Raw genomic sequence first — 15,141 nt, 5'->3', positions numbered from 1 at the left:
ATCAATGGTTGAGAAACCCCTTTTGAGTTGAAAATGTTCTAATCCCAACACGTTTTGAGAAAGTTTTATTTGAAGAGCCCAACATCTGTTTTATATAAACTGAATAAAACTGCTATTTAAGAAATAATTATGTAGCAGAATGTAGCAGAATGTGGATTGGTAGAAGTTTGGTTAAGCCTATACTAGATAAAATATTTTACAAACGTGCGGTTCAGGACGTGATATTGACGATAAATGTCTTGGCTTTTTGCTGTTGGATATTTTTTCTATATTTTCCTGTATGATTTATTTTCTAAATATTTTAGTAAAACGGAGGAGGAGTTATGTGTAGCAGTTAAAGTTTCCGGTATGTATACTTAAAACAATCCTTAAATGTTGTCATTATATTGAAATAGTGTGAATCATCTAAATGCTTTAAGGTTTTAATTTGCAGTCCTCGATTAGGCAGAATTGGAGCATTTTTGTTTGTTTTTGATGATTGTAGCGTCACACCGACACAATATTACCATAATTGCGACTTTCTAGTTTTTGGCGTTTGAGAAAAACCCAAAGGTGTCACTCCGGACCCTATTTAATGATAGGTAGACAAGTACTAAGTAGAAAAATCGGCCTTTCATAAGCAAGTTGTTAGCTTCCGCGAGCGGAAGTATTCTGCGAGAGGTTGTGACCTTATAGCGGTGAGGGGACACATGATACGGAGTCAGCGACCTTAACTACTCGGCCACGGATGCCCGCGTATTGTAGCATTTCTGAGGTTTAGCGGCATACATGTATTTTGATTCTTTATTCAAACGTTTCGTTTTCGTAATTTATAATTCTGATTTCCTATTTTGTAGATGATGCCGAAGTACACATAGATATGGTAAGTGAATTATAAAATGCTAGCTGTGATAAGGTGATTAAAATGTTTTGTGATAACACTGATTTTAAAGTTAACCTATTGCAAAGGTTAATTTTCTAATAAATATAGTCTGATAACAAACAATCAAAACGTTGATTTATGAACATGTTAGAATGTTTAGAAAAATTTGTAGTGCATTAAGAAATTTTGGTTACTACGAAAAAAAGATGACAAAATTGGTTATATCTGGGGTTCAAGCCAGCACCAAACCAATAATGCGTCGAAAAAATATTTATTATTAACTCTATAGCAACAGCCTGTTTGTCTTCATTGTTTTTGGTTCAAACAAGTGTTTTGGTAAGTTAGGTAGGCGTGTGCTTATACAACATGATATCTTATAAAATTTCTTTTACTGCATTCGATTATAAACAGTTGCATGATATCTTGTATATATTTGATAAATCTAAAGATGTACTGAAATGATGAGTAGGTAACAAGAAACGTACACATTTTAAGGTCGATAAAATATCTACACTACTAGTATGTGCATCCTGAAACAGACAATTACTTATTTTACGTCTAACAAATAAAGGCATACTATTGACGGAAGAGAAAAGCAATAGACAACGAGTAAAGTGACAAACAGACTGGTGGTTATATTGCATATGCTAAAACCTTAACCATCGGAGGCTTAGATTGAATATATTCCTCTCATCTATTTACATACGTTATAGATAACGAAGATATCACAGTAATATGCTCATACCCTTTTTTCTACAAGAGTTCATTAAAACATTCACTTCAAAAACAACATATCAAGATATACATCTACGCAATGAAACTAGAAAGCGGTGGCTTATCAATGTAGACCTGATTAAAATGCGCTGGAGTAAAAACCTAAGAGGTAAGGTATTGGCAAAAACATATAAGACGTTTATATAATGAATTACTTCAAACTTTTTTAATGGTTAGGAAAAGTTAAATTCTGTTTTTTATACAGTCCAAACCACATTTTATCAATCCAACACTTCCTAAAGATTCAACGTTACTTTGCACAATAAAGAAGCCGTGCCATCTTGATTTATATTCTACAAAAGGAGACGACTTTGGCGTTCCAGGAAAATGGTAAAAATCTATGTATTCTGATAGTGCTATCTTAAAGACGCTTAAAGTGAAACCTTGTGGAGCATAATTTTCATTTTATTACTATAATTGTAGCTTAAGATACTACTGTGTTCGCTTAGACAAGAAAATAGTAGAAAAATGGCAAATATCATATAAACAAATAACTGTATAGCCGTAAATAAAAACAGTTCTCAGACCATATTTTTTTGTTTACGCGTTAATTATAAATATATTGAATAATTATAAATTGTTCATTGTATTATTATTATACAATTTACTGGTTTTAACGTATGTGCGTAAAGGCACATGATATCCAGGAACACAGCGAAATATGGTCTTAAATGTGTTAACAAATGATAAAAATCCAATAGGAACGAATCTGTCATGCAATGTAATTAAATAATAAAAAAAATTATGTTTCCAACTAAACACAATTTACATCTCATTTCGGGGTTTTGTTTTGCTTTACAGCCCAAAGGTAATAGAAACAAGTATGAGTCACGATACTGGAATCCTGATTTTTACACCAGAGTACCAGTCGAGAAGTTGTATGAGTGACGTGACATACACAGCAGCTGTTGAGGAGACAAGAACTTTGTGTTTTCAAGCTACACTCCCAGGGCAAGTTCTGCAAACTCTTAAATGGGATTCGGCTTGAACTTTGTTTCATTCTTTATCAAATTATATTAACAATGTCGTGTATAAAAATATATTTTTGCCATATGCCCTACCTCTTACTCTGCAAATCAAAACGAGAAATGTTTGATATTACATTAATTCTGCATTTACAAATACTGATCTAGTTAAGTTGTCGTAGTATTCCGTAAACTTTCGATAAGATTTAGTTTGAATACAATTTGTGCAGAAGTAAACGCGTTGTTTTAATGATGCCATTGTTGTTGTTTTTGTCTTTTCAATTCACATTCTGTGAATTTTGTTTCTAGAAAAAAGGGAGAAACCCGATGCTACACAGTAAAGTCTGTAGCAGATATAACTAAGGAAGGTAGGACATTTTAACTGAACCATCTAGTTAAGGTGATATCAGAGCTCGACAATTCAGTTACGGTGGTTAAAACTATTACTGAAATGCCAATTACAAAACAATACCATGATATACCTTGAAAAATCATGAAACCTATTATAGCTCCTTTGCTTTGACGCAGACTTTCGTCGAAATTTATCTATTGGCTACTGAAAGTGTTGTATTATAGACATTCTTTACCATTACGCATAATCACACCCTATAAACGACTGTATTCCCCTTTTTCCTCTCGCGAGTGATCAAAACAATAAACAGACACGCGGAAGGTAAGAAATCGTCTTGAAATTAGTTATTTTGCTTTACATAAGTCTAACATAAATATGTGTATATGGTGATATAATAGATGAAACTGACAGGTAATATTTACAAAATGTTGGCTGATCACACTCATTGCATGAAAATTCACTCGACCAAGTCACGAAACTGATGAATAACACGTCAAATTGGTTTATAATCCAGTAATCCATGATGTTTTCTGAAATAAGTATACATACTCCATAAATATATGTAAATGAAATGTTTCATATCTGTTGCGTTTTTGAATGAAAACAATTTTTATCTAGTCGGTGAAAAAAAATCACTGTATACCGACTTGCCAATGTTGACATTTGATCTGAACGCGTATTTGCGAGTGACACTGTATTCAATTTTGCGACTACAGTAGGCGATTTATGTCCTTTAAGGGCGTAAATGAAATACAAATGCATACAAAATTGTCTCTATTGATCAGTTATCATGTATATATTGTCATTTAATGTCGAATCTCTCCTGCTATGCTTGTACTAATCCATTGGGGTGGGGGTGGAGGATCTGTGACTCGCTATCCTACTTATATATATTATATAATGAATTGAATGCTTCAGCATCGTTTACATGCAAGTATTCCGTGTTGGTTTTACATGCATATACTATCATAAAATACAGAATTAGGAAATGAATGTATACACAGTGTCCCTACTATTTCAATTCAATTCAAATTTATTCAGGCATAAGATCATAAAACATTAAATAAAACTAATGAAGACAATAGCCCATATAGATTGAAAAATGTTTTGATTAGAATATAAAAAACATGTTAAAACAGATTTCTAATTCATAATTGGTACATGAAAGATTGCGTCAAGTATATTTTATGATTTACTAAATAGAAAAAAGATATGATCTTAATACCCGGGATGACCCATCAAAGCAAAATTAATTACTTATTTCCAATGGGGTCCCATTAGGTAGATATATTTTTAATCATTATGTCCACTACTAAAATGTGTGACCTTTACAAATAAATTGGTAAGATATTCGTATATAATTAAAACACATAACGTTATCTAAATAACTTATGACCTGAATATTATCACAGTAATGATTTCAATATTTAAAAATTAAAACAGATAAAAATACAGATATTTATCTTCAGGAATGTCTCAGTACGAAATGGTATCAGAGGTTTCTCTTAAACGTGCACACTTGAATAAATTCTTCCTCACTTCCTGTTTAAAGCTATGCTTATTTGTCTTCGCCTTAATAAAATCGGGAAGATTATTCCAATCTTGAATTGCGCTGAAATAAAAAGTATCAGCACCAAAACTTTTTACTTTTGGAACAACAAAGTTAAATTTACTAAATCTGGTACGGTTGTGAATTGATGAAACTGTAAAAATTTTGATTAAGATATTTTGGTGCAATGCCGTGAAAAATGTTGTAAACATGATTCAGTCGTAATTGTTTAGCCCTATCTTCGACCCTTAAGAGTTTGACTTCTTCCAACATATCACACGTAGTACTTGTCCTGGATGGTATATTAATACTAGGTCATGCAAGAAATTAACCGTCGATTCCTTATGGAAATCACGCAAAGAAATGTTACCTGACGATTTCAAAATATCAATGAGAGGAGACAGGAGGGGACTAAAGATCGACCCCCGTCTGTCTGTCCGTCTGCCAACAAAATGAACCTTTGATTTTTTAAAAACTATTGCAACTGCAAGAATCCTGCGAATGGACGTATAAATAGAAAACGATAACGAAAACATTTTCGGAAAAGTCGATTACGTCTTTATTAGTAATTCAGGGATTACTTCATGGTAAATCAGTCAACAAGATTCAAAAGTAGTACAACTATTTTGTCACGGATAATGGTTTCACTTGTGTTTCTGGGTAGCATCTCTACTCAGTGGTGCTATCAGCAGGAGCCCTATGGACATAGGGGTGAACCCTAACAAAACTGACGTAGCGCCGACCCATGTATCTCTCCTCCATTCTCTGTCTTTCTGCCCGTCTCCACTGTTCTCTATCTCTTAAGGATCGGATGGTCCTTAACGCCTCATTCGTTCTTCGTTGGGTGTCCCCCACCTCTTTTCTTCCCTCCTAAGCGTATTGAGGATACTGTTCTGAAGAACAGCAGCTCTGGCTTCGAGTTGTTGCAGCTCCTCAATTTGCTCGGCAATGGACTCCATTGTGAACGAATGATGGAATGTAGGCCAATGTACTTGCTTATATAGGGATTGCGCGGACCGGATAGAGAATCAATATATTTGCCAATGAGATTTGATCTTACATGGAGGACCAACATCCGTCGTGTTTACTACCTGTTAAGATTTAACCGTTATTTCTCATGTTTGTATATGTTTGAAATAATTTATATTTGATAGTGATAACGCTTGCACACGCCGGAAATCTGTCATTGCGGATTTAGTCGTTTTCATTGCTAAGCCTGGCTCAATCCACTTCCGTTGTTTTAAACATGGCGGGAGTTCTACCTCGTCTTTGTTTGAATATCATCGGCAAATTCCGACATTCAAATCGAAAGCTGTGTGTTATATAACTTCACGACGAACTCTGGGGTTGAGTAGAGACCGACTCTATAATCGATAACCCACTTGAACGGTGTATGTTAGTACACCATTCGTACCTTCCTTGTTGAAGAGCTGAACTCCTCAAACTCCGCTACGAGGAAGTGTTTATTGGTTCCTGGCTTTTCATCACAGCGCTCAATGTGCAGGAAATTTTTTTACATATTTCCAGGGCCAAATTTCTGATTGGTCAGTTACTTTACAGGTGGGAGAAAGTATCATTTACACAACAGCATACACTTCCCTAGAGCTCCGACGTGAACTTAGCCTTGGTAAGTATAAATGTATGAGAAATGATTATCAAACTACGGCGGGTAGTCAACACGACGGCTGTATGTCAAAGCATAGCTAATGTACATGTGATTGCACCTACCTTGATGCTTCACAAACACATTTAGGGCAATATGTAGTGAACGAACGTATACTATTTTCAGCTCACCTGTCACGTAGTGACAGTGTGAGCTTTTGTGATCACCTTTCGTCCGTCGTCTGTCTATCCGTCGTCCGTCCTCAATTTCCTTGTGAACACGATAGAGACCACATTTTGTATGTGATCTTTATCAAAGTTGCACACAACTTGTATGGGCATAATATCTCGGTTCCTTTTTGAAAAGTGGCCAAATCCCATTATGTGTCCCAGAGTTATGACCCCTTAAGCGCCGAAATTTGCCATTCCTTTGGCTTGTGAAACCACATTTTGCAATCACAATCAACTTTAATTAAAATTAACATGTATTGGCATAATATCTCGGTTCCTTTCGAAAACTAAACTAGCCTGATCCGAGAATGGGTTCAAGAGGTATGGTCCCTTAAAGGAAAAAATGCTATGTTTTGGCTTGTGAAAACGACAGAGACCACATTTTGCAACCAACTTTAATCAAACTTGCACGCAATTTGTTTTCGTATAATATTTTGGTTTCTTTCGAAAACTGGCCATATCGCTTCATGGATTCTAGAGTTAAGGCCCCTTAAAGGGCCAAACTTTGCTATTTCTGGCTTATGAACACGTTAGAGACCACATTTTGCAATCGTCTATGATCAAACTTGCACACAACTAGTATTGACATAATGTATAGGTTCCTTTCGAAAACTGGCCAGATCCCATTATGGAATCTAGAGTTATGGCCCCTTAAAGGGTCAAAATTTTCTATTTTGGCTTTTGCAGCCATATACGGACTTCATTTACGGTTTGATTTGATACAAACTTGCAAAATATATTCAACAACAATAAATCTTGAATTTCATGATGATTCTGTCAGATCCAATGATAGGTTTCGGAGTAATGGCCCCTGATTGACCCCTGAAAGAGCAAATTTTTGTAATTTTACCTTGTGAACACGATAGAAGTCACATTTTATATTTGATTTTAACCACAATTACACACAAGTTAAGTCACAATAAGATCTCGGCTATTTTCGAAAACTGGGAAGATTTCATCGTGGGTTATAGAGTTACTGACCTGATGACCTAGTTTTTGACCTCAGATCACCCAATATCAAACTCATCCAAAATTTTATTGAAGTAACATTCTAACCAACTTTCATTAAGATTGGGACAAAATTGCGACCACCTGTAGAGTGTTAACAAGCTTTCCCTTTGATTTGACCTGATGACCTAGTTTTTGACCCGTCTGATTCAGATTCTAACTTGGCCTAAAAATAAAAGATTAACATTCTGACCAAGTTTCATTAAGATACGGTCATAAATGTGTCCTCTAGTATGTTAACTAGATTTTCCTTTGATTTGACCTGGTGACCTAGTTTTAGGCTCCACATGACCTAGATTTAAACTTGACCTAAAAATCATCAAGCTTAACTTTCTGACCAAGATTCATAAAGATACAGCCATAAATGTGGCCTCTAGAATGTTAATAAGATTTTCCTTTGATGTTAAACTTGGTTACCTAGTTTTTGATCCCACTTGACCCAGATTTGATCTTAGCCTAAAGATTATCAAGATTAACATTCCGACCAAGTTTCATAGAGATATCTTCATAATTATGGCCTCTCGAGAGTTAACAAGCTTTTCCTTTCATTTTATCTGGTGACCTAGTTTTTGACCCCACCTGACGCAGATTTAAACGTCGCCTATAGATTATCAAGATTAATATTCTGACAAAGTTTAATTACGATATGGTCATAAATATGTCCTCTAGAGTGTTAATTAGCTTTTGCTTAGATTTGACCTGGTGGCAAAATTTTTGACCCATCTGACCCAGATTTGAATTCGACCTAAATATCATCAAAAATAACATTCTGAAAAAAAGTTTAATTAATATATGGTCACAAATGTGGCCTCTAGAGTGTTAACAAGCTTTTCCTTTGATTTGACCAGGTGACCTGGTTTTTGAATCCAGATGACCCAAAATCGAACTCGTCCAAGATTTTATTTAGGGTAATATTCTGACGAAGTGTCATTAGGATTGGGCCAAATTGTGATCTCTAGACTGTTAACAACCTTTTCCTTTGATTTGACCTGATGACCTAGGTTTTGAGCCCAGATGGCCCAATATCGAACTCGTCCAAGATTCTATTGAGGGTAACTTTCTGACCAAGTTTCATTAAGATTGGACCAAAAATGTGACATCTACAGTTAACAGTCAAATTGTTGACGACGGACGACGGAGACAGGGTAATCACAAAAGTTCAACTTGAGCACTTCATGCTCAGGTGACCTAATACACCCTCATTTTTCATCTAATGACCCTTCTTCTTGTAAAATGGAGACTTATTTCATTCGCAGATTTTTTTTTTCAGTAAAATAAGAAAAGTTTCATGTTAAATTTCGTGTGTTTATGGCAAATACAAAGACAAAACTAAAATAGAGCTGTTTACTGTGCGACGCTGTCAAGAAAGCGATCCACAAAGGGTTAATGGATTAAATCTGGCGCCGTTTCACTACAAATCACCCCATTTACTGTTCATATTTTCAAAGCTTATTAGTTCAATGGGTTGAAATTCTAGAAAATATAGTCTTGTGTGCGACCTATCGTCTCATGATAGTCTCATGATGGTGAACTTGTTTCACCTTTAATTGTTACTTTAAAAAGAAAAGGAAATGAATAAGACGGACATTAACTAAATATTGCCGATATTTGTGTGTAAACTTTGAGAGAGGTAGGTGTAATAGTATCGAAGTAATTGCACGACCAAATTTATGAGGACACATATACAAACAGACCGAACAGACAGACCGCATGGTGACTAATATATACCACTCTCCTTCAGACTTTGTTTGCGGGTTATAATTATGAAGAAATACTACAGGAGCTTAGGAAACAACGATATTTTATATATAAGTCAGTCGCAAACAGGCATACAGTCTTTTCCTGAAAGTCGCAAGCACTTGAACAGTAGTAAAGCAACATGCATACAGTCAGATAATCACACCGAATCTTCTTTCATTGACGGTTATAAACAAACTGGAGATTTTAGCAATGATTTTATTTTATTTTACCAAACAAGTACCGTTTCTTTATCCATGAAACAGTGGAATTGACATGTAGGTAATTCTTCAAGCAAGAAAATATGTGCTTTTGACGCCGACAATGTACAATTTATGGACAAAATCAGTGATCAATCGAGTTTTTTTTGTTTTTTTTTTTGCTATAATTCTACCTGTAACCAGACTAACACATAAAATACAGAAAAAAATCATGTTCAGTTTCAAATAAAATATGAATATACATACCTTCAAAGCAAACCAGTCACTTTAAAATGCTGTTTTTTCAACTTTTAGCTGTCAGTTTATTGTTTTGATCACTCGCAAGAGAGGGGGGTGGGGGGGGGGGGCGCTACAGTCGTTTATAGGGTGTGCATAATGATTCACACAGTCAAGCAAGTTTTGAGATCGCCAGTAAAAAACAATGGGATGTTTTTTGCAGATCGAATTAAAATGTCGACAAGGGCAAATGTTCGGGGGGGGGGGGGGGGGGGTGTAGTATAGCTAGCATTTTACTAGGAACTAATCATCCTATTACTTTCTTTCCATATGTTCGTTCGTTGATGAAAAAGTGGAGTGATAGAAAACGGATGTTCTGTAAAGATATGTTAATAAGACCTAAAGTTGCCGTTTTTTATAGAAAGAAGGAAGGAAGGATTTGAATTACTGACATTTTTCTAGATTTTCTTTTGTAAAAGATGGAATAATCTAAATGCTGAAGATTTCACAATCTGACATTGTGTTTTTCCTTCTTCTCTCATGCAGCTGTAAATAGATTAGCGCCTTAATAAAGATACGGTATTATTAGATAATACGCCATATGTGTATTGCATAAATCTTAAAGGTGTTTTTATAAAATAGATGTGAATGGGTAATGAATAACGCACACATCAATCTTATATTTCACAGTTAGTTCTCCTTGCACTGGGACCACTTGCGATAACGGTGGAAAATGTATTGCAGACCAAAAATTAATTCCAGTAGAAGCCAACTGCATCTGTGCACTAGGATTCACCGGCAGGGATTGTAAGACAGGTATACACGGCAGTTACCTTTTTGACCTAAGCAGTGTACAAGATTAGACTTGCAAATTAAGTAAAATGTTAGACTAAAATACATTAAAAAGTGATGTTACAAAGTGTTTTGTGTTTGTTTTCTCCATTTCAGTTATTAAGAACATTACTGATTTGCCGGGGATCAAGAATTTGCAGAATTTATCAGGCATTAACCAACATTTTGACGGCAACAGTGCGGTACCTACAGATGTTGAATGTGACGAAAAAAACCCTTGTTGTGTAGTTGTTCCTTACCATGGCGATATCAATAAACCGTATGTAGCTGGCAATAGCTTTCTGTTAGAATCGGATAATTATTTAAGTGACAAGTATTTATGTCCAATTATTCCTAGTGCAACGTTTATTTGCTTTTTATATTCTAAGCCTGCAATGAAGTATTTAACCGTTTTAAGTTACATTTGTGTATTTGGTATTAACTGTTTTATTCGGATCTCATTGAAATACTCTACAAAAGACACATTTAATTATTCAGACCCTTGTTCGGATTCAAAGACACAGATCTTACAGTTACATTGAATACGACAGTGACAGCAGATAAGTCGCAGCAGAATTTGCAATTTTTTCAAACCTGTGTTAAAGGTGTTCCGGGAAAGAAACATAGAATGTGTATACAAACAACAGCGGATGGTACAACAAAAGGGTATGCTATATCCAATTAGACAATTTATTTAAATTTACATTACGTCACATTTTAACATTTATTCTATTATACATATTCCACAACCACAAAATTGCGTCATTATGCCAATACAGTTGCCCAATGAGACTATTTAATTTTTCTTTATAACAGAAACGCATAAAGATTTATTTTGAACGGTTTATGTTACGACGGAATCTTTAAAACTTTTGAATTTATTTTCTGTTACATATTGGATATGACATGGTCCGACGTGCATTTCGTTAAACATAAATTGCTAAAGCCATTTTATGTTATAACGGTATTTTTAAAGCTTTTCTGCGACATATTGGATATAACATGGTCCGACGTGCATTTGTTAAAACAGGATTTAACATGTTCAAAAGAAAAAAAACATATTATAATGAGTTCTTGACGTTTTCAAGTTCCTCTAGATTAGATTGTCATATCAAAATAAACAGTTTCATACTTCATTAATATGTTAAAGTAGCAAAACTTTTGTTTCAGAATCAATATTGATGAGATTTGTTTTGAAGTGGAATTTAAAAGTGGAGGTTTGTATATAAAAAAACTTTATAAAACTATTATTTTTTTTAAATCTTTAGCATTTTAGAACTGCTTGAATGCACGTAAATTCAATCCGTCATACATAGATGCCCTTTAGACAAGTGTTCTCACTGGAATCGTGTAGTTTGGAATTTTGATTTCTAGTAATAAAATATTTGTTTTAAATTACATGCATGATCAAAAACACAAATTCGTGATTTGTGCCCGTACCATTTTTTATCAAGGTAATGATATGATTCATTACGTGACAAAAAATGATTCTCTTAACTTACAATAATATTTTCTTCTTTAGTTCGTGCGAAAATATCTATGTACTTGAGAAACTTTTAAACCACGAATAACAAATCATATTTGCAAGTAAACTTCAATATAATAGACATTTTCAATTTTATAGGTCAGGACCATTCTTCGGTAAGAAATGAACTTTTATTACATACATACAATCGATGTATTCCACATAGCCATACTGTACACACTATCTTTCAAACATGCCTTTTTTCAATGTCATGCAATTGTATGGTCGGAAATGAATTTTTTCAAGCCCGCCAGTTTTGCGATATAATATTGGTTTTTCCGGTCGTGTGGCGATAGGATTATTGTTTAAAAACTAGGAAAGGACCGGAGCTTTCGAATCCCATGGAAGAATCGGCAATTTGCAATATATAAACCCAAAGAGACATTTAGAACTGAAAATTGTCTCTTTTGCGTAACCGATCTATTGTTAACCAGTATATGTACTTCTAAGATCTTTCTATTTTAGTTATGATGACTATTAGCACACTAGCTGAGTGACAGACTAACTTTTACAAATAAGCCTTGTTTTGTAAGTTGGTAGAATATCAAAGCCGTCATTGGTACGAATGTCAGTTAAGAAAAACAAAGAATATATGAATGAACTATTATAGTATATATTGTTTGATAGATTCAGATTTGTTATGAAAACATTTCAGACAGAACCGAAGTTTACTGGCAGTCTGTCAAATGGATCAAGCGTTGTATGTCAGCCAAAGTCGATCTGTCATATTCCAGTTATAACTGACAAGAAGTCTGGATCTTGGTAATAGCTCTTGAATTAATAAAAACATGACCCTTTATAGCTTATATATTTAGATTTTGATTTAATTCCGTTTTTCAACAGAATTTGATTGATTAAGGAAACATGTAGAACACGTGAAAATATCATCAATAGTGCAAAATATGTTTGTTATAATTTAAGTGGTGTAAAGTTAATCTAGAATAGCACATCATTGTAACTACATGTATATGATGCCACTCGCTATAACTAATTGTTTGCAACCTTTCCATTACTTCTTCTCTAAGATGAAATAATTTTACATGATTAAAATAGAAATAAAAGAGTGCAATAATTTATATACTTAACGTAAACTTCATTACCTTGTTATATAAAATAATACAGCATGGATAACTCCACTATTTTCCTAGCAACAATTTTCTTGACAGCTCAGTCCAGTTATGCACACATTAGATCAGAAGGTTTGACGAAACATCTGTCTTATAAATCACTGTTGACTTTGAGACATTGTTAGCTATAATTTGGAAGGTCAATTTCCTGGATTTAACTCAGAATAAATCCTTGGAACTGAACGTTTATTCATTCACAAATACCTTGTGTGATCTTATAAACTTGGCGTTATTTAATTATCAATGTAAACTTCTTGTATTCAGTGAGCAAGTTAAGGAATGTGGAGCAGGTATGACGGGGACACATGTTTTTAAGACAACCGAAGTCGGCGATAAATGTGTGACAGATGTGGCTGTCAAAACCGATGAAGATGGAAATGCAGATACACTTTGCATATCAGCTGGGTATGATATTTGCATAACGTTTTGCTGGACAAGTGCTTGAGAGCTATTTTATGCTGAAACGTATAAACTATTAGGTTACAGTTTCCTAAAGAAATTAAATGTTGTATTTTAATACATGTCAATTAAATGTCCTGTCCAATGAATTGATTTGTAAAAGTGTATTTGTTATTAGGAGATCTTCAAAAGTTTGCATCATACATGTACCTTGTGTCATAATTATAATGTAGTGCTTCCCTTTTTGATTGCCAGAGTTTTGTCCCTTTACGAAACAGAGTGTTATCATTTATCTATTATATACGGTTCCTTTAGCGTCCTTATTTCATTGTCAAACGTCAAGGGCTTCTCCCAAACCGGTTGATGAATCTTTATCGCACTTTGACTTGCTTTAGTGAACCGTTCGACAGATTTTCATTCAACTACATTTGTATTGCTTTCCTGCAAGAACCTCTGTCCAGTTTATTCATGTATCATACTCTACTGTATACAGAGACCAAACGTCAAAATGTAAACGATAACTTCTCATTAATCAATTGATGGCTCTCCACCAAACTTGTGAAATCGTTGAACTTAACCCCAAATGTTATGCTTCAATGCACATAGAGGTTGTTAGAGCTAAACTAGACTAGAGTACATTTAAAGTTTTTAAACCGCTTCGTGAAATCAAATGCGATCTTGCATGCTCGGTTAGATACCTAACTCAAATGTGTTCAAATTATGGGGCAACATTAATTACATTGGTTCGGTTTTGCTATTTTATTTTGTACACTCAAATATTCATCTTATGTTTATAGGCTTGGTGGGGAGGAGAGAGAAATGAAAGTGCTTACAAAAGTATCAAATGGTAAGTGAAATAATTGATCTGTTATACTTCAATATTTTTATTTCATTTCGTATTGTATAGCAGAGGGAATATCACTACTTTCATTTGAAGGCTATAGCAGCTAAAATGATAGCATCATTTTTTATAAAGATCTCTGACTTTCTTTGAGGTTTAAGAGGTGATATTTAATTGAAAATGGTAATTCAGCCTCAAACGAAGGAAAACGTGTGTATTTTTATCAAGCGAGTCTATAAGGCGAATTAGTTTGAAGCTTAGTAATTCAAGTATATAACTATTTGACTGCTAAATATTTCCGAAAGTCGATCTTCTGACATAGCCTTTCTATAATCGACATACAGACAAGAATTTCTCATAAAGAAAACAAATGTAACATTCAGTTCTTGTAATCAGTTCAAATTGAAAAGGAGTATATTTAGTAATATTTGCTCAAGAGTAAAACAACTGCGTTAAGAGACCACGTTTTGATAATTTTCTTTTAGTGTTCTTTATATTAAAGACCATACAAGTTAAGGGTCAACTGTTTGACCTTCCTTCACGTGATCACTCTCTTAATACAAGTTGTACTGACGTAATAAAATTTATTTTGAAAGAGTTCAAACTTAATATGTTTTCAGAGTTTGGTCCGTGTCAGAAGAAGCATTGTTTAAATGGAGGAAGATGTAATTCTACAACTGAAACAACAGCTGTGTGCGAATGTACTCCTGGATATTCTGGTGGTGTTTGTGAAGGTTTTAGAATTTTTATAGCACATTGTATTAACACTGATATACCATTATAATGGGGTACAAGAGTCATGGAAAAAATATATCGCGCACTTAAAGGAGGGCTGATATTTGTAGAATAGGCATTTTTATCATATATCGGCGGGTAAAGACCATATTGATTTTTGTGTCAA

The 15,141-nt window shown here is 34.2% G+C and overlaps 1 protein-coding gene across 3 annotated transcripts in view; it reads left to right on the top strand.

The window, feature by feature from the left end:
* LOC123563934 (uncharacterized) overlaps positions 1-15,141 on the top strand; it is a 104,099-nt gene that overhangs the window by 65,801 nt on the left and 23,157 nt on the right. For 2 of the 3 annotated variants that reach the window (XM_053518847.1, XM_053518845.1), the window contains exons 41-54: positions 306-346; positions 837-862; positions 1,842-1,966; positions 2,438-2,587; positions 2,911-2,969; positions 10,208-10,333; positions 10,466-10,628; positions 10,847-11,014; positions 11,519-11,565; positions 11,973-11,989; positions 12,529-12,635; positions 13,265-13,405; positions 14,197-14,246; positions 14,861-14,974. In XM_053518847.1, the coding sequence (XP_053374822.1) occupies positions 306-346; positions 837-862; positions 1,842-1,966; positions 2,438-2,587; positions 2,911-2,969; positions 10,208-10,333; positions 10,466-10,628; positions 10,847-11,014; positions 11,519-11,565; positions 11,973-11,989; positions 12,529-12,635; positions 13,265-13,405; positions 14,197-14,246; positions 14,861-14,974 (1,334 nt within the window). The remainder of the gene's footprint in view (positions 1-305; positions 347-836; positions 863-1,841; positions 1,967-2,437; positions 2,588-2,910; positions 2,970-10,207; positions 10,334-10,465; positions 10,629-10,846; positions 11,015-11,518; positions 11,566-11,972; positions 11,990-12,528; positions 12,636-13,264; positions 13,406-14,196; positions 14,247-14,860; positions 14,975-15,141) is intronic. The other variant, XM_053518853.1, reaches the window with a different exon arrangement.

This window comes from Mercenaria mercenaria, chromosome 1 (assembly GCF_021730395.1).
Source record: "Mercenaria mercenaria strain notata chromosome 1, MADL_Memer_1, whole genome shotgun sequence".
NCBI classification, from domain to species: domain Eukaryota; kingdom Metazoa; phylum Mollusca; class Bivalvia; order Venerida; family Veneridae; genus Mercenaria; species Mercenaria mercenaria.
This window is presented reverse-complemented; position numbering and strand designations above follow the sequence as displayed.